At 42.9% G+C, this 20,557-nt stretch overlaps 1 protein-coding gene across 1 annotated transcript in view; it reads right to left on the bottom strand.

Annotated features, from left to right (window-relative positions):
- Window positions 1-20,557, bottom strand: part of AFF3 (ALF transcription elongation factor 3) — a 478,605-nt gene that overhangs the window by 82,634 nt on the left and 375,414 nt on the right. Inside the window, exon 13 of the mRNA XM_060170002.1 lies at window positions 16,323-16,363. Coding sequence (XP_060025985.1) covers window positions 16,323-16,363 — 41 coding nt within the window. The remainder of the gene's footprint in view (window positions 1-16,322; window positions 16,364-20,557) is intronic.

Below are 20,557 nucleotides of genomic sequence, written 5' to 3'. Positions count from 1 at the left end.
ATATATTCACATCGTTGTGCGGCTGTCACCACTACCATTCCTTAAATTTCTTTTTTAGTGAATGAAAGATTTTTTTTTTTTTTTTGCGGTACGCGGGCCTCTCACCGCTGCCGCCTCTCCCGTTGCGGAGCACAGGCTCCGGACGCGCAGGCGCAGCGGCCATGGCTCACGGGCCCAGCCGCTCCGCGGCACGTGGGATCTTCCCGGACCGGGGCACGAACCCACGTCCCCTGCATCGGCAGGCGGACTCTCAACCACTGCGCCACCAGGGAAGCCCCGAAAGATTCTTTACATTCAATAGTGCTTTACAATTTTCAAAAGTCTCACACAGATGATTTCACATAATCCCATAACAAACCGTTTATTTTCATTCTTTTTGAAAGAGGTTAAACCCCGCTAAAGTATGCCCAGTTCGCATCACCCCATCTGCTCCTTTAGGTTCCTGGCAACTGTGGGCATTGACTAAAAGGGTTATTAACACTTCCTTTCACCCAGAGGTCCCTCCGGGCTGCATCCTCCTTGCCCAGACCTTAGGCAGCGGGTCCACAAGAACCTGCAGGCATCACCACCCCACTAAACCCACTAAACCATCTTAACAGGTAATTAGTGGCTTCATACAAATTGTTATTCATTTACTCGAAAGACTGTTAACAGTTTCTTCCAGGCTGCTCTGTTCTATTGTGTAAAATACATGTTTGGGACCTTTTAAAATGTGTGTTATTTACCTGATAGAATTCAATGTCTTCTCTGGAGCCATTAAGTTTTGTGGTGGAAATTAGTACTCACGGGGACTTTTTTTTTTTTTAGTAAATTTATTTATTTTATTTATTTATTTTTGGCTGCATTGGGTCTTCACTGTGGTGAGTGGGCTTCTCATTGTGGTGGCTTCTCTTGTTGCAGAGTACGGGCTCTAGGAGCGTGGGCTTCAATAGTTGTGGCTCACTGGCTCTAGAGCACGGGCTCAGTAGTTGTGGCGCACGGGCTTAGTTGCTCCATGGCATGTGGGATCTTCCGGGACCAGGGATCAAACCCATGTCTCCTGCATTGGCAGGCAGACTCTCAACCACTGTGCCACCAGGGAAGCCCAGTACTTAAGGGAACTTTTTAAAAGCTGAGTTTTAGATTCGATAGCCTACATTTGCTTACGATGCTAATGCAGTCAGCTGGGCTAACAGTCACCGAAGGGCGGTCGGGGACACTTAGGTGGCAGTTAAGAAGAAGCAGTAAGGAGAGTGTGTCCACTTCTGTAAATGTCCATGGGTACCGCTGGCCCCATTAGAGAAGAGAGCTCACACAGAGGCTCAGTTAGCGTTCTTCTCTCTTAACAGGGCCCCCACACAGATCTCTACCAGGGATCTCCCATGTTATCTGAGAGTCATTGCTTGCTTTTGAAATAATGATGATTTACTTTGGAAATAATAAGATGAATCCAATTCTTCAGGGATCAGCTGGAAAAGGTGTCTGGAAATGACCCAGGATGACTTTTCCAGGTGAGTGAAGTAAGATGCTGACACAGGAGGCACGGGTTGCTGCCTCCTCAGGGGTCGAGGTGAACTTACCCAGGACCCAGAGACCCACAGTTAGGCTTTGATGGGAGAACAGGCTAGATTAGAACCTATTACAAAGTAGGGATGGAACGAGCAATAGTAAGGGATAGTTCTTGGGCTTTGTTGATATTCATTTTTCTGTAATGTCAAGGTAAAAACACGCTCCATACTATTAGTTATTCATGGTTTCATAAATTAAGTCCACTCTGTCATATTTTCCTCTCTTTGTTTTTAAGCTTCCTGGCAGGACTTAAAGAGTACCTCATGGAACCTTGATGAGTAGATTTTCTTAGTGATGTAATAGAGTAATTACTATCGTATGGATAGATTAACAAAGCACTTTTTCTATTTATCGCCTCATTTAATCTGTCCATAAACCTAATAAGGAGGACATTATCACCATCCTGTTTATGCAACTGTGAGAGTTCAGACTCAGATGTATAAATACTTTGCCCAAAGTAAGTTCCAGCCCAAGCTCAAGGATTCAAAATCCTGTGCTTGCTTCATGACGTCTTGTAAAAAAGAGAAGAGATTAGGGAAAGCAGGGCCAGAGGTTTGGCATTTTTTCCCCTCCTTATCATGGCAGCAGAGATGAGTGGCATAATTTGAATTCTTAGTCTTTCATGTTTGAAAGGCATTGAGTAAGTCATTATTGAGCATTCTTTCTTCTTCTTTTTTTTTTTTTAGTTGAAGTATAGGTGATTTATAATGTTGTGTTAATTTCTCCTGTACAGCAAAGTGATTCAGTTATACATATACACATGCTTTTTTTTTAAAAACATCTTTATTGGAGTATAATTGCTTTACAACGGTGTGTTAGTTTCTGCTTTATAACAAAGTGAATCAGCTATACGTATACATATATCCCTGTATCTCCTCCCTCTTGCGTCTCCCTCCCACCCTCCCTATCCCACCCCTCTAGGTGGTCACAAAGCACCGAGCTGACCTCCCTGTGCTATGCGGCTGCTTCCCACTAGCTATCTGTTTTACATTTGGTAGTGTGTATATGTCCATGCCACTCTCTCACTTCGTCCCAGCTTACCCTTCCCCCTTCCCATGTCCTCAAGTCCATTCTCTATGTCTGCGTCTTTATTCCTGTCCTGCCCCTAGGTTCTTCAGAACCTTTTTTTTTTTTTTAGATTCCATATATATTACACATGCTTTTTTTTATACTCTTTTCCACTATGGTTTATAATAGGATATTGAATATATTTCCCTGTGCTATACGGTAGGACCTTGTTTATCCATCCTATATACAATAGCTTACATCTGAGCAGTCATTCCGTATACAGTATTACCTAATATTCACGATGAGGCTCCTGTTCTCCACCCACTGATGAGAACACACATAAACACATAAAGTGAGCAGAGGGCGGAAGCAGGTCTATGTCAGCAATTCCACGAGGCAGTGATGGAACAGGACCGTAGGAGTCAGGGCAGTTGGTTAGTTAAGGTTTCCGTGGAAGATGAGGCTTGATCCCACGTTTGAGGGAAGCCGGGCTCCCCTGCCTCCTGCACTGGGGGGTGTGTGTGTGTGGAGAGCTGGCTCCCAGACCCCTATCCCTCTGGATGCCCACACCCCAGGGGAACGAAGGGCCTGCTGCCCCTGTTGACCCCCAGCCTTCCGTTGCTCAGGGTGCTCGTTCTGTCTGCGGAGAAAGCCGTTCTTCCCCTTTCCACTCTTGGGTCCCCTGATGCTCCCCTCCTTTACACGCTACTTCAAATGCCCCCTCCCCGCGCCCCTTGTTCTGCTCTGAGAGGGCTTCAGGTCTACCTGCATCCCCTCAGGGACAGTGATCTCTTTGTAACTTGATGGGATGGGAGGATATTATTGAAGCCGCTAAGAGCATCAGCTACAATCAGACGGGCCATGCGGCAGCTTTACAGCCGTAAGACTGTGGGTCGGTTACATGTCTCTGTAAACCCAGATTCACTAGGATTCTAGGGAGGGTGTCTGGAAAATGAAATGAAATAAATGTTCATCTCTTTAAGGCCCTAATATTGAATTCCTCCTTCCTGGCTGAGTGGGTTATCGTGAGGATTAATGATAAGTGATGCATGTGAAACGCTTGGTGGTGCACCTACACGCCACTGCTGTACTAACCTTTTTTTAAGCCCCTGACCATCAAACTCTGCCTCCTGAGATGGTCTGCTGCAATGGCAGACAGCCATAGTTTCAGAAATCTATTTTCTATTTTAAGCCCAAATTTGCCATTGCTTAACCACAAAACATGGGTTCTGATTCACTCATTCATTTGTTCATTGTTTTCTTTCATTCATCAAATAACTTATTGTGTCTCCTAACTGCCAGGAACTGTGCTAGGTGCTAGGGATAAAAAGATAGCTAGGCAAGAAATGTACGGATTATTATAACTACTAGTAGAAACAAAGTATTAGTACAGACTAAGCTATTTGTTACAATATAAAATGTGGCCTGAGCCACCTGCCTCTGACCCCATCCAAGCCTGTTTCCTTGCTGCGTGATGGGGACGAGAGAACTCTACTCCACACGAGTCAGAGGACCTGGAGTCTAGTCCCAGCTCTGCCACTTGCTACCCTGTGACCTGGGGTGAGTCCATCACCTGTCTCAGGCTCAGTTTTCTTATCTGTAAAATGGGTCCTTTCTATCTCATAGGGTTATTGTGGGATCATAAAATGAGATAGCCAATGAGATAGGGCTTCTAAACTCTAAAGCTCTTTTAGAAAGTTTTACCAAAAAGACTTCATCATCAGAAGCCCCTGCACTGGAGAGACTGGAGACCATAGTGGGTCTCGAAGGTGGGGCTGATACATGTCCTCCTGCTACCTTGTCATCTTCCAAGTTGGAAATTTGAAACTTTCTTAAAAGTCCCCCAAGCCCCCTTTTTGGACCCTTAGAGAAGAGGCCAACCATTACCAGTGCCTGGCAACTGTGACTTTCTTCTTCAGACTTCAGGGACAGTATGTAATATGTGACTTGGAAAGACACCCTTCGGCGCTGGTGGCCACTCCCAGCATGTTCCCCTGGCTTGGCTGAAAGCGGTCCACGTGGCGACAGGTCAGGAAGACGAGGCTGAACGCAAAGCCCCCTCCCTGCCATCAGATGCCTACCCTGCCCTCCCCGCTGGTCGTGGGGCCATTCATTTCCAGCCCCGCTTCTAGACACAGGTCACACTCACTTTATTTTACATGATTCCTCACGTACTTAATTCCATTATATTCTCCCTAATGGGAAGAGGAGATGTGACGGGCGAGGTTTATTTGAGGAAGGCGAAATTGAGGTGAGCAGATGCACGAGGCTAACAAGGGCTTTCTCTCCGCAAAGCCGTGGTCGGGGAGGCCATGAGCAGAGGGATGGCTGCTTCCTACCACTGCCCACCTGCACCAGCCCAGTGCCCGCTGTGCACACAGGACACGTTCAGTAAAGCCTCGCGGCACAAATGAATAAATCAATGGCAGTTGTTTGGATTCCAGCATAAATGGATCTTGGACCTGAGATATCGCCAGATGGGCAGACAGGTTACAGTCTGGTGATGCATCTCCAAGGCTGTAAAAATGTAGCCGTTTCTGGAGTCATAGGCTGACATTTCAGAAGATGATTATACGTACAAGTTAACCACATGGCCATTTGCACCCTCCCAGGGCCATGGCTTCAACAACTGTTTTCATGTTGGCTTTCTTGCTCGTTCCTTTTTTTGTTTTTCTGTTAAAGTCAAGCACAATTTTTTTCCCCCCAGCTTCTCATCTTTCTAGCCGAATGTGATTTATTCATATGAAATTATGCTGCATTTTTATAAAACCCATGTTACTGAAAATGATGCTGGAGGGTTCACAGAAAATATTAATTCCTGATCTGTGGCTATAAAGCATCCCTGCTCGCTCTGCAGCAGTTCTGTCGCTCTGAGACAGATGCAAGCGGTCCAAGGGGATGATTAACTTCTTAGACCTGGCAATTGCCTAGTGTTCCCCTTGCTCTGGATTTCAAGACTGACCTCCGGCTCTTCTGCAGATGCACAGTCGCTCAGCTTGATAAATCACACGAACCCTTTTTTGATCACAGTTATCTACTATTTACTACTCGGGAAGGGAAGTTAATGGTTTTCAGAGGCACTTCACAGGCTGCACACATATCCTGCCTTCTCCTCACGGCACTCTGCATATTCTCCACATTACTTGTGATGCGGCAGTGTCCATACCAAAGACTCACCTTTAGAAATGACCCACAAAGCCCATTTATCCCAATTCTTCTCTGCCTCTCTCTACCCCATCTAGTACAATAATATGTACAGAGAACAGACACGTGAGAGGCACATCATAAGGTGTGAATAAGAAGGAGAATGGGAGAGACTGGTTCAAGATGGCGGAGTAGAAGGACGTGCGCTCATTCCCTCTTGCAAGAGCAATGGAATCACAACTAACTGCTGAACAATCATCAACAGGAAGACACTGGAACTCACCAAAAAAGATACCCCACATCCAAAGACAAAGGAGACGCCGCAATGAGACGGTAGGAGGGGCGCAATCACAATCAAATCAAATTCCATAACTGCTGGGTGGATGACTCACAGACTAGAGAACACTTATACCACAGAAGTCCACCCACTGGAGTGAACGTTCTGAGCCCCACGTCAGGCTTCCCAACCTGGGGGTCCGGCAACGGGAGGAGGAATTCCCAGAGAATCAGACTTTGAAGGCTAGTGGGATTTGACTGCAGGACTTCGACAGGACTGGGGGAAACAGAGACTCCACTCCTGGAGGGCACACACAAAGCAGTGTGCACATCAGATCCCAGGGGAGGGAGCAGTGATGCCATAGGAGACTGAACCCGACCTACCTGCTAGTGTTGGAGGGTGTCCTGCAGAGGTGGAGGTGGCTGTGTCTCACTGTGAGGACAAGGACACTGGCAGCAGAAGTTCTGGCAGTGCTTCTTGGCATGAGCCCTCCCAGAGTCTGCCATTAGCCCCACCAAAGAGCCAGGGTGGGCTGCAGGTTTGGGTCCTCTCAGGCCAAACAACCAACAGGGAGGAAACTCAGCCCCACCCATCAGCAGACAAGCAGATTAAAGTTTTACAGAGCTCTGCCCACCAGAGCAACACCCAGCTCTACCCACCACCAGTCCCTCCCATCAGGAAACTTGCACAAGCCTCTTAGCCTCATCCACCAGAGGGCAGACAGCAGAAGCAAGAAGAACTACAATCCTGCAGCCTATGGAATGAAAAACACATTCACAGAAAGACAGACGTGATGAAAAGGCAGAGGACTATGTACCGGATGAAGGAACAAGATAAAACCCCAGAAAAACAACTAAATGAAGTGGAGATAGGCAACCTTCCAGAAAAAGAATTCAGAATAATGATAGTGAAGATGATTCAGGACCTTGGAAAAAGAATGGAGGCAAAGATCGAGAAGATGCAAGAAATGTTTAACAAAGACCTAGAAGAATTAAAGGACAAGTAAACAGAGATGAACAATACAATAACTGAAATGAAAAATACACTGGAAGGAATCAACAGCAGAATAATTGAGGCAGAAAAACGGATAAGTGACCTGGAAGACAGAATGGTGGAATTCACTGCTGCAGAACAGAATAAAGAAAAAAGCATGATAAGAAATGAAGACAGGCTAAGAGTCCTCTGGGACAACATTAAATGCAACAACATTCGCATTATAGGGGTCCCAGAAGGAGAAGAGAGAAAGGACCCAAGAAAATATCTGAAGAGATCATAGTTGAAAACATCCTGAACATGGGAAAGGAAAGAGCCACCCAAGTCCAGGAAGCACAGAGAGTCCCATACAGGATAAACCCAAGGAGAAACACACCGAGACACATAGTAATCAAATTGGCAAAAATTAAAGACAAAGGAAATTTATTGAAAGCAGCAAGGGAAAATGACAAATAACATACAAGGGAACTCCCATAAGGTTAACAGCTGATTTCTCAGCAGAAACTCTACAAGCCGGAAGGGAGTGGCATGACATATTTAAAGTGATGAAAGGGAAGAACCTAAAACCAAGATTACTCTATCGGCTAAGGATCTCATTCAGATTCGACAGAGAAATCAAAAGTTCTCTTGTCTTTACAGACAAGCAAAAGCTAGGAGAATTCAGCACCACCAAACCAGCTCTACAACAAATGCTAAAGGAAATTCTCTAAGTGGGAAACACAAGAGAAGAAAAGAACCTACAAAAACAAACCTAAAACAATTAAGAAAATGGTAATAGGAACATACATATCGATAATCACCTTAAATGTGAATGCATTAAATGCTCCAACCGAAAGACACAGCTTGCTGAATGGATACAAAAACAGGACTCATATATATGCGGTCTACAAGAGACCCACTTCAGACCTAGGGACACATACAGACTGGAAGTGAGGGGATGGAAAAAGATATTCCATGCAAATGGAAATCAAAAGAAAGCTGGAGTAGCAATACTCATATCAGATAAAATAGACTTTAAAATAAAGAATGTTCCAAGAGACAAGGAAGGACACTACATAATGATCATGGGATCAATCCAAGAAGGAGATATAACAATTATAAACATATATGCACCCAACATAGGAGCACCTCAATACATAAGGCAACTGCTAACAGCTATAAAAGAGGAAATCGACAGTAACACAATAATAGTAGGAAACTTTAACCCCTCCGTTACACCAATGGACAGATCATCCAAACATAAAATTAATAAGGAAACACAAGCTTTAAATGTCACAATACACCAGATAGATTTAATTGATATTTATAGGACATTCCATCCAAAAACAGCAGATTACACTTTCTTCTCAAGTGCGCATGAAACATTCTCCAGGATAGACCACATCTTGGGTAACAAATCAAGCCTCAGTAAGTTTAAGAAAATTGAAATCATATCAAGCATCTTTTCTGACCACAACATTATGAGATTAGAAATGAATTACAGGGAAAAAAATGTAAAAAACACAAACACATGGAGGCTAAACAATACGTTATTAAATAACCAAGAGATCACTGAAGAAATCAAAGAGGAAATCAAAAAATACCTAGAGACAAATGACAACAAAAACACGACAATCCAATACCTATGGGATGCACCAAAAGCAGTTATTAGAGGGAAATTTATAGCAATACAAGCCTACCTCAAGAAACAACAAACATCCCAAATAAACAACCTAACCTTACATGTATAGGAACTAGAGAAAGAAGAACAAATAAAACCCAAAGTTAGCAGAAGGACAGAAGTCATAAAGATCAGAGCAGAAATAAATGAAATAGAAACAAAGAAAACAATAGCAAAGATCAATAAAACTAAAAGCTGGTTCATTGAGAAGATAAACAAAATTGATAAACTTCTAGCTAGACTCATCAAGAAAAAGAGAGGACTCAAAGCAATAAAATTAGAAATGAAAAAGGAGAAGTTACAACAGACACTGCAGAAATACAAAGCATCATAAGAGACTACTACAAGCAACTCTATGCCAATAAAATGGACAACCTGGAAGAAATTGATAAATTCTTAGAAAGGTATAACCTTCCAAGACTGAACCAGGAAAAAATAGAAAATATGAACAGACCAATCACAAGTAATGAAATTGAAACTGTGATTAAAAATCTTCCAACAAACAAAAGTCCAGGACCAGATGGCTTCACAGGTGAATTCTATCAAACATTTAGAGAAGAGCTAACACCCATCCGTCTCAAACTCTTCCAAAAAACTGCAAAGGAAGGAACACTCCCAAAATCATTCTATGTGCAGAGGAAGGAACACTCCCAAACTCATTCTATGAGGCCACCATCACCCTGATACCAAAACCAAACAAAGCTACTACAAAAAAAGAAAATTACAGACCAATATCACTGATGAATATAGATGCAAAAATCCTCAACAAAATACTAGCAAACAGAAGCCAACAACATATTAAAATGATCATACACCATGATCAAGTGGGATTTATCCCAGGGATGCAAGGATTCTTCAATATACGCAAATCAATCAATGTGATACACCATATTAACAAATTGAAGAATAAGAACCATATGATCATCTCAATAGATGCAGAAAAAGTTTTTGACAAAATTCAATACCCATTTATGATAAAAACTCTCCAGAAAGAGGGCATAGAGGGAAACTACCTCAACACAATAAAGCCCATATATGACAAACCCACAGCAAACATCATTCTCAACGGTGAAAAACTGAAAGCATTTCCTCTCAGATCAGGAACAGACAAGGATGTCCACTCTCACCACTACTATTCAACATAGTTTTGGAAGTCCTAGACATGGCAATCAGAGAAGAAAAAAGAAATACAAATTGGAAAAGAAGAAGTAAAACTGTCACTGTTTACAGATGACATGGTAGTATACATAGAGAATCCTAAAGATGCTACCAGAAAACTACTAGAGCTAATCAATGAATTTGGTAAAGTAGCAGGATACAAACTTAATGCACAGAAATCTCTTGCATTCCTATACACTAATGATGAAAAATCTGAAAGAGAAATTAAGGAAACACTCCCATTTACCACTGCAACAAAAAGAATAAAATACCTAGGAATAAACCTACCTAGGGAGACAAAAGACCTCTATGCAGAAAACTATAAGACATTGATGAAAGAAATTAAAGATGATACAAACAGATGGAGAGATAAACCATGTTCTTGGATTGGAAGAATCAATATCGTAAAAATGACCATACTACCCAAAGCAATCTACAGATTCAATGCAATCCCTATCAAATTACCACTGGCATTTTTTACAGAACTAGAACAAAAAAGTCTTAAAATTTGTATGGAGACACAAAAGACCCCGAATAGCCAAAGCAGTCTTGAGGAAAAGAAACGGAGCTGGAGGAATCAGACTCCCTGACTTCAGACTATACTACAAAGCTACAGTAATCAAGACAATATGGTACTGTCACAAAAACAGAAATATAGATCAATGGAACAGGATAGAAAGCCCAGAGATAAACCCACGCACCTACGGTCTACTAATCTATGACAAAGGAGGCAACGATGTACAATGGAGAAAAGACAGCCTCTGCAATAAGCGGTGCTGGGAAAACTGGACAGCTACATGTAAAAGAATGAAATCAGAACACTCCCTAACACCATACACAAAAATAAACTCAAAATGGATTAGAGACCTAAATGTAAGACTGGACACTATAAAACTCTTAGAGGAAAGCATAGGAAGAACACTCTTTAACATAAATCACAGGAAGATCATTTTTGATCCACCTCCTAGAGTAATGGAAATAAAAACAAAAGTTAAAAAAAAGGGACCTAATGAAACTTAAAAGCTTTTGCAAAGCAAAGGAAACTACAAACAAGATAAAAAGACAATCCTCAGAATGGGAGAAAATATTTGCAAACAAATCAACAGACAAAGGATTAATCTCCAAAATATATAAACAACTCATGCAGCTCAATATTAAAAAAATAAAGAACCCAATCAAAAAATGGGCAGAAGACCTAAATAGACATTTCTCCAAAGAAGACATACAGATGGCCAAGCAGCACATGAAAAGCTGCTCAACATCACTAATTATTAGAGAAATGCAAATCAAAACTACAATGAGGTATCACCTCACACTGGTTAGAATGGGCATCTTCAGAAAATCTACAAACAACAAATGCTGGAGAGGGTGTGGAGAAAAGGAACCCTCTTGCACTGTTGGTGGGAATGAAACTGATATAGTCACTATGGAGAACAGCATGCAGGTTCCTTAAAAAACTAAAAATAGAATTACCATATGACCCAGCAATCCCACTACTGGGCATACACCCAGAGAAAACCATAATTCAAAAAGACATACGCACCCCAATGTTCACCAAAACACTGTTTACAATAACCACGTCAGGGAAGCAACCTAAATGCCCATCGACAGACGAATGGATAAAGAAGATGTGGTATATATATACAATGGAATATTACTCAGCCATAAAGAGGATGAAATTGGGTCATTTGTAGAGACATGCATGAATCTAGAGACTGTCATACAGAGTGAAGTTAAGTCAGAAAGAGAAAAACAAATATCATATGTTAACACATATATGTGGAACCTAGAAAAATGGTACAGATGAACGGGTTTGCAGGGCAGCAATTGAGACACAGATGTGGAGAACAAATGTATGGACACCAAGGAGGGGAAGTGGTGGTGGTGGGGGGTGATGTTGGGATGAATTGGGAGATTGGGATTGACATGTATACACTAATATGTATAAAATGGATAACTAATAAGAACCTGCTATATAAAAAAATTAAATTAAATTAAAAAAATTACACTGGCAATATAGAATAAATTAATTGATAAGACATCTCAAAAGAAAAAAAAGGAATGAAGTACTAGTACATGCCACAACACAGATAAACCTTGAAAACACGCTCAGTGAAAGGAGCCAAACACAAACGAGTGCATTTCGCAGGATTCCATTTATATGAAATACCCCAAAGAGGCAAATTCACAGAGAGAAAGTGGTTTGGCATTTGCCAGGGGAGAGGGCAATGGGGAGTGCAATGAAACAGGACCCTATGGTCCTTCCCCTACCCCCATATCCTCCTGTCTTTTGTCTGCATAAAAACTTTAGCCAAAGAATAAGTTTAATCAGAGAAGTGAGCAAATGTAGAAGCAAAGAAAAGCAGTCAAACAGGACAAAACGATAACAGTTTAGTCAGTAAGCAAAGTCAAGGACATTTAGTTCCCTCTCAAGGGCTCCGGAGAATATTCTGAGCCACATCCTGTGAGCTGTCTTACAGGTACTGAAACCCTCACCAGGAGGAAGAAGTTAACTACACGATGACCAGGCTGTAGCCATGACACAGGCTGCCACAATTCCGAGAACTGGCCTCAAGGAAATGGGAACAAACCGACCCGGGAACTGAAGGTTAACTGTACCTAAAACAATCAAGATGGTGCTGGTCAGACCACCAATGACCAATTTCTCGATGACGGTCAGAGCTGACTGTGCCGTTTCTGCGTGTAGCCCGCTCCCTCTGCCTATGAAAGCTCTGGCCCGCTGGTTGTCAGGGGGAGCGAGTTGGCCTTTGGACACGAGTCTGCACCTCCCCCCAGTTGCCGGCATCCATAATAAAGTCAACTTTACTTTCCACCAAAAAAAAAAAAAAAAAAAAAAGAAGGAGTATGCTCCTCTGCAAAGGGAGGTTCTCTTGTAATTGATTGGTTTACCTTGCTGAGAATTTTGTCACCTCTTCCTGCCCTGGTGTCTTGTTTTTTCGTTATTTGGGGCACTGGCAGGCCTCTGGTAGGCCAGCTGCCTCTCGATGGCATAAAACAGATGGATAAAAAGTGCTACAGGCAGCAGTAGAAAAGAACAAAACCCAAGCCACCATCCCACCTTCACACACCCTTCCCACTGCTGCAGGTGGCACGGGTTAGTTGGGCCAAAGCCCGCATCTGCCTCGCTGTCGTGATCCTGTTTGGATCTGTGGAGTGTTTGGGCTATTTCGGCTGAACCATCAACTAAGTCCATCGCTCAAAGTCCAAGAAGGCAAAAGGTTCTCTATGGGAGTGACCACAGATGCTTTTTAAATTTTAGTAACAGCAATATCAGAGTTTTAATTGATCAAGGTTGTGTATTGACTACTGCGGACTCACTGAACTTTAAACCATTACAATCGCCAACTGTCAGATGCTAGACTTCTGCTAGAATGCCCCTGGAAACCAGGAAGCTGGAGCAATGAAAAGATAGACAAGACTGACCTTCAGAAGATGTCTGGGTATCCTCTACCCTCTGACACCCCACGGGGATGAGATTTCTATCTGCCCTCATAGAGGGAAACGACACCCCTTTTCCCTATATCTAGTCCCATTAGGCCAGGTCCCCAAGCCTCGAAGGTCGGCTTTCTTACGGGGAAGCAGAGGACAACTGGCTTCCTACAGTGTAAACTCACATCGCCCCTACAATCCCAGTCAAGCGAATCCCATTTCATCATCAAGTTGTACATCTTGAGACAAAACAGCTCTCCTCCTGGATCACACGTCCTGTGTTCACCAGGTACTTAGGCAGTTATAAGGTTAAATGGAAGTGACATGGGCCCAGAGAGGAGCAAACCAGTGGGATACCTCAGTGTCACATGGTAGCCTGACTCAAGCCAGCATGGGCTTTCTGTCCAACTCCAGAATCGCAGAACTCAGGAAGCAGCTTTGAAGGCCTGAAAAGTGCTCTTTCTTTTTCTCGGAGAGAAACAAAACAGCTGCCTAATCTTTATGGAATTTTAAATCAAGAGGTGATAACGGGCTGAAAAAAGAGTTTAGGAAACCAGTAGAGTCTGCGTTAAAGAATGTATGATAGATCACCACCAGACTGTAAGTAGACAGAGATACTGGGGTTAGATCTCTACCTTGGGAAGGGCACAACCTGGAGGGGAATTTCTACTCAATTCCCTTCCCAACTTGAGGTCGTTCTTGGGACAGACAGAATTTTAGGCAAGTCATATGGTGGCTGGACCCAAAGCCGCATCCCTCATTTTCTAGAAAAGACTAGTTTATTCAACAGAATAGGTAATGTGATAGAAAATGACATCTGTCATGTGTTAAGTTAGCGTTCTCTAATTGAAGAAACTAGAAAACATGAATCCAATTAATTCAGTAGGTGTTACAAGTCCTTATTTTGAAGAAGGGTTTTTAATTGTATCGCCCAACAATTACAGAGACTTCTCACTCATGGAAATACACAAGTGGTCCTGAATTAATGGAAAATATAAAACAGGAAAAGCACAGAGAAGTAGCTTTACACAACTGCATTGCTGTCAGCCCATTACTTTGAAAGGCGCTGAGTTCCTCCCATTGTGAACAGAAAAACTGTTAAGATTTAGAGGGAAATGCTCAGTTACGTTTGAAGACAGGGAAATTCGTTAGAAGAGCAGGGATAATGGGAACCTCTGTTTTTCTGTTTCTAGGGAATGAACTTTTTTTTCCTCACAGTATCTGCACTAAGTGGTTATATAAGAACAAGGGCTAAGATACTAACTTAGTAGTCAATTAATAATTATTGGGCTTCAGGAGGGGTTTTTGAGAGAAGATCAGAAAATGTCAAAGGTAATAGCATTGCTCATCATGAAAATCTATGCACATTTTCTACCCAGGACAAAGTCCTGTATCTTTTGGGGAGAAGCCTTAGAATATACCGGTCCTAGCTTCTGATGACTTGTCTTTGTACCTACAATCATGTCTTCAGTGGGAGTCCATGTTTTTAAAAATGGTTCTTGATTCATTCTACCAAAGTCTATAAAGATATTTTGTGTCTAGATATGTAGCATTATTGAAATGTAATTTATATACCATAAAGCTCACCCATTTAAAGCATGCAATTCAGTTGTTTTTAGTATATTTACTGGGTTGTGAAGTCTTCACCATAATCTAATTTTACACCATTTTTATCACCCCGAAAAGAAACCTCGTCACCATTGGCAGTGGCATAATATTGTCAACTGAGGGCTTTCTCTTGCTTCTCAATGCATTTTGTTGAAGGAATCACTGAAGAAGAAAAGTCAAAGGGAAAAAAGAAATATGTAGAGGAAAAGAATTAATGTGTCAGATTTTAAGTGTGTTGTGATCCAGAGTCTCTCTTCTTTCTACCAACAGACTCAGAAGCAGTACAGTTATCAGCTTGTGCGAGAATCCCAGAAGCAACCCCAGAAGATCACGTGGCAGCCACTCTTAGAGCCCACAGGCTTGTGTGGTTGTCATGGGGAAGGCTTTTCAATTGAAATCAAAACACTTGGGCTCAGCCTGCCACCATCGAGAGAACGCTTTTCACCCATGAGCACAGATAATTCGCCTAAGTGACAGGTTTCACCTTGGAGAAGCCCTGAACTGAGCTGGTTTACATAGTCAATTATTGCTCATTCCACAGAAGAGAACTGGGAAGGAAGGGAGGGGGGTGGTGGTAGCTAGACAATGCCGAGATGCCTGCCAGCCCGCTGAGGGGAACAGCTCCTCCGGCTGTTTCCAGCCCTGTGAGAACCTCACTTGTGGAGAGAAAACAAAGCTTCATCTTTACCTCCTGATGGTTCTTTAAAACACACACACACACACACACACACACACACACACACACACACACACACACACACACACACACACACACACACACACACACACACACACACACACACACACACACACACACACACACACACTTTGGGAAATGAGAAATCAAAAACCAACCCAAACCAAGAGATGGTCTGCTCTATTCTAGAAAGTAACTTTATATATGCCCATTCAAAAGATGTGAAATACAGCTGGAGTATGTTTACTGATTAGCTTTACATATCTCATTCAATAACACAAGTTAGGAAAAACAAGCCAGAGCAAGGAGTCAAAAGTCAGGCATGCACAGCACCATGAATGGGGTTCCGCGCATAAAGTACAGTTCGAGAGAGAATCGCATCAGAAGGCAGACAGCTCTCGGGGAAATGATGTGGAAGAGAAGTCTGAAGACAACACCCCAGAATAAATGAAATACTTATTGTTGAAAAATGAGCTTAGATCTCAACCAATTCCAAAGTTCAGAATTTACTGCACCATTCAGGACTTTCCCTCCAAGTTTCCTGTCTCCTGTTTCACTGTACAACAAGGGATTCTTCATACTTTCTATGAAATACAACAAGGCGATTTTTGCAGTAATAAACTCCACACATGCATGACAAATTGAAGCATGCAAAATGTTTAACATCCCAGTTCACAGACACTTTAGGGACAAAATCCGCTTATGAATTATATGCCACAGTAAATAGGGCTCAATGTTTCATAAAGCAATTTATAGTTCATAAAAATGACAAAATGTACCTGTCAGACAGAGCGTGGAGAGCCGTTCTCTGGGCTGCCTGCTGGAAGAAAGGGCAGAGATGTTTATTTAATATGCTGACTTTAAAATTATGTGCTCAATCAATACTTAAAAAGAAACCCTGTGTCACCCACACTCCTGACAGGTGGCCAAATATGAAACTACTAATAACACAGTAGAGAATCCTCTCGTGTTAGGAAACGAATATTTCTGAAGAGTTAAGGGAAGCCCCCTCGGGTCACACTTGCCACCAGGGGGTGAGCTTGAGGAGACTGGACATACTGCACAGGTGAGGTTGGACAGGTCTCAGGAGACGCGGTACTGATCAGAGCTGTTTCACTTTTACTTCCGGAATTCCCTTTTACCATTTGCTTTATTCTACTTTCCTGTAAGGAAAAGATCTGTCTTGGTTCCTTTGCAGCTTCTTTTCCTACGCAGCTATAATTCTGGACCTGGTTTTCAGATTTATTGATAAAAGCATCACAATTGGATATTGGAACATTGACTCGCTATGTGATGATATCAGGAGGTTGCTGTTATGTTTTAGACACAGGAACGTAACTGTGGCAATGTTTTTATAAAGAGTCTTTTAGAGATTCATACTGAAATACTTATGAATACAATTACACGATGCTGGGGTTTAAAATAATACAATTGGAGGGAAGAGAGAGTAGGTAGGCATAGAAATGAGATGAGATGGCCTGGGGTTGATAACTGTTGAAGCTAGGTGACAAGAACACTGGGGGAATAGTATAGTATTCTGGGAATTATTGTGTGTTTGAAAATTTCCATAATATAAAAATTAAAAGAAGAAAGGAAACAAGAAGGCCTCCATTCAGATTCTCAGATTCTCCCAGTTTTGCACTCACTTTCCTTTCGTCGTCTGTCCTATTTTTTTGTCTGTTTGCCTTATGCCGCCAAGCACTCTGAATCTACGGAAGGCAGAAAAAGACTTCTCTGACCGAGAAGTCACAATTGGGAGGGGATCAAAGCATGGCCTCGAAGACCGAGGCTTCCTCAGGATGCACGTAGGAAATAAGGAGCGTTCAGAGTCAGTCTTCACCTCGTACATGACATATGTCAAATTTACTGTTTACCAGGGATACCAATGTTTCCCACGCTATTCCTCATTACAGGTGGGTGGCAGACAAAATAGAATCTTCAGATTAGAAAAAACGACACATCAGAACCATTACCTCTATTACAGAAAAGAAATATACCCTTGGCGATGGTTGCATATCCTTGGATCATGCAGTCAGACCAACACTTACTGAATTCCTACTACATGAAGATGATTGCTCTGGGGTTTCAGAGGGGAAAAAAGCCAAAGCAGAAGTGGTCACTGTCCTGGACAAGCCGAGTCCCCAGGTAGGGAGTCAGAAGAGAGGTCCAGGGATGACTGGCAGACATTTATGAAGTAACATGCAAATAAACAGATGAAGATAGGACAGAGCTAGGAAGGGGCAGACGTGAGCGGTGACTAATCTACAGCTCCTCAAACAGGGTGTGGAGCTGTTAGCAGGTGCTCTGGAAATATCTGCAGAGTAAACGTCAACGAATGAATCACTTAGGGGATCCTTCCCACTGAAATGTGGTCAGGCGAGAAGAGGCACTTGTGGTCCTGGACTAGACGGCAGAGGAAGGGCCTGTCCAAGCCCCTGGCAGTGGTTCTCACCTGGGCTACCCTCCCCCCAACCCCCGGAGCATCTGGAATTGAGTGTGTTTCTGCGTGTCACACTCACGAGGGGATCACTACTGGCATTTAGTGCCTGGCCCCAGGGATGCTAACACTTTTCAAACGTCGGGAGCGTCCCCTTGTACAATCAGGAACTGTCCCCTTCAAATAACAAGGGTGTCTCTGTGGAGATGCTGCAGCAAAGTAGCGATGAAAGGCAGATCTGAAAGACAGAACCCAGGGAACATGAGCTCCTGGGCCTGGCACCAGGATTGGAAAATAAATTAGTAAGAGAAACTTAGATAATTCCACAAGGGACGCAACCACAGTGAGTTAGGAAAAAGCATAAAATCTGTTCAACAGGGAATTGAGAGTCTTACATTCTGGGACAGGTTCTGCCTTACATTTATATTATGGACCTGGAGTCTGGTCCTCGACCCAGCTCTCAGTTTCCAAACTACCCTTTCCTTCTCCAAATGGAGGCTGAGGGAGCCAGTCAAGGTCTAGGCTACTGTGGACAATCCAAGGGGCAGGGGTCCCCTCCTTCCTCCCTGGATTCCAGGGAACGGCAGCCCAAGTGACCTGGCATTGAACGAACGTGATTCGTTCAAGATAGAGAAGAAGAAGAACTACAGCGCTTTCTCTTTGCGGGGACACCTGAGGGGGTCGAATGTGGCAGGGGGCAGAGGTGACAAGCCAAGGGAGGCCTGGACAGCACTCCCTGCCCTCTCCTCTCTCTCCTTTGTCTGTGCTCTCCCGAGGGCCACCCCAGGAGCAGGTTCACGAAAAGCACCCGGCAGGTGACAGGCAGCCGTCATTGTTCCCAGGTTCATCTCCTAAAGGGTTCTCCCTCATGCGGCAAGATGGCTTTCCACTTTCGGCAGTTATCCTTGAAAAGAACTTCGCTCTCTAGTAAATACACAATGTGTTTGGCTAAACATACAAAAAGTATGTGGAACTCCCCAGAGGAAAGATGGCAGGTATTATCAGCACAGCCTCTCATCATCTCAGCAGGAGGCACTGGAGACAGACTCCTCCCGGAATAACAAAAATCACGAGACGTGACTAAAAGGTCAATAGGAATCTCTCACATGGCACCTGAATTTTCGTCCAGCCCTGGATGTCAATTTTTTTTAAGTCTATTGATTCTCTTCTCTCCTGCCTGCAAATGCTTCCCGCTGACTTTTGTGATAAGGAAACACAGCGCTTGTTGATGTGCAGTCTATAAGAAGATGATTTAAGAAGCAAAAGCAAAGCAAAACAAACCCCAAACAAGAAACTCCGATGCCCGACCATCACTAGAATGCCTGCAAATTGATGCATCCCAGGTGGTGGTACCTGCTGAGAATAACTCCCTAGGACTGACATCGGTGAGTCCTCTAATGTAAGCTGAGCTGGAAGCTGGGAACAGGGGCTGCTTTCCTTTAGCTGATGGACACGATGCTGGGACCAAAAGGGTCTTCTGGGCTGAGACATCACGCATCCAGCCAGTCACCAAGCAATGTCTTTCTGTGACCCTCACCCTTCAATCTGCCACACGACTGCCTGCACTACTATTTTTAATGCCTGCTTTTGATTGTTCTATTTAATTTGTTGTTATTCTACATCATTCAAAACTTTACAGAGGAGGACTCATCACCCATCAAAAAGGAGATGAGAATATATTAAATGCTTTAAATAACTCCTTGAGGGAAAAAAAAAAACTTAACGGCATTAAAATTGTATGTTATATACCAAAGCAAAGACCACCACCACCAACTTTTTCTTACTGCCTCCTCTCTTAAAATAAACTTTGGCTGTTGCACACTATTTTATTTTACTGTTGGAAAATAATAAAATAAACACTGGAATGAAATAGCAGAGAAAAAAATTACTTAGGTGAGTCATGACTGAAACCTGAAAAACTACTCATAGAAAACTAGATGAATTGCCCAATTTCCTTCTTTCAAGACTTGTGTTTTAGAGCAACCATATTTCTCTTTCTAAATCATCATCTCCTCTTGTGACTTTTTTATTCAGTCCTCAGCAAAACAGATTGAAGCCTTAAGACAATGCGTCACTGATCCTTCCTGAGTTCATTACTCATTCATGAATGACTCTGAAGGGTAAGTCTGTGAGACAAAACAAGTTCTCTGCCAGAAATAATTATTTTCCAGGTTCTCTTTGAGAGATGACATCTTTTCTCTGTCTTTATCACAGCAAGCTGGGCGCTTGGGAACCTAATCAGTAGACTTGCAGGTTTCAACATACGCTAAATGAATTACCAGTCACAATCTGTTATTGAGGGGAAATCAAAGAGGAAGTTAAGTGCCCTTACTGTAACTGGGTCGAGCGTAGAACAAGTTCATGGATATTGGAGGGGGAGAAAGCAAAGGGAAGAGGCTAGAATTCAGAGGGGTCTTAGCATAATCCAGTTTCTTTCTTACTTGATAGAAACAGAAATACCACGTGGACGGCTCCATAAAGCCAACTGCTGTACCTATCAAGTGCAGGGCCTGGGCTCTGCTTGGGTGACAGTCAAAGCGGACAAAGCTTTTGCCACATTGTACTTGGAGTCCACAC

The sequence above is a fragment of the Lagenorhynchus albirostris genome, chromosome 13 (genome assembly GCF_949774975.1).
Source record: "Lagenorhynchus albirostris chromosome 13, mLagAlb1.1, whole genome shotgun sequence".
Lineage (NCBI taxonomy): Eukaryota > Metazoa > Chordata > Mammalia > Artiodactyla > Delphinidae > Lagenorhynchus > Lagenorhynchus albirostris.
The sequence above is the reverse complement of the archived record's forward strand: the minus strand, read 5'-3'. Positions and strand labels throughout refer to the sequence as shown.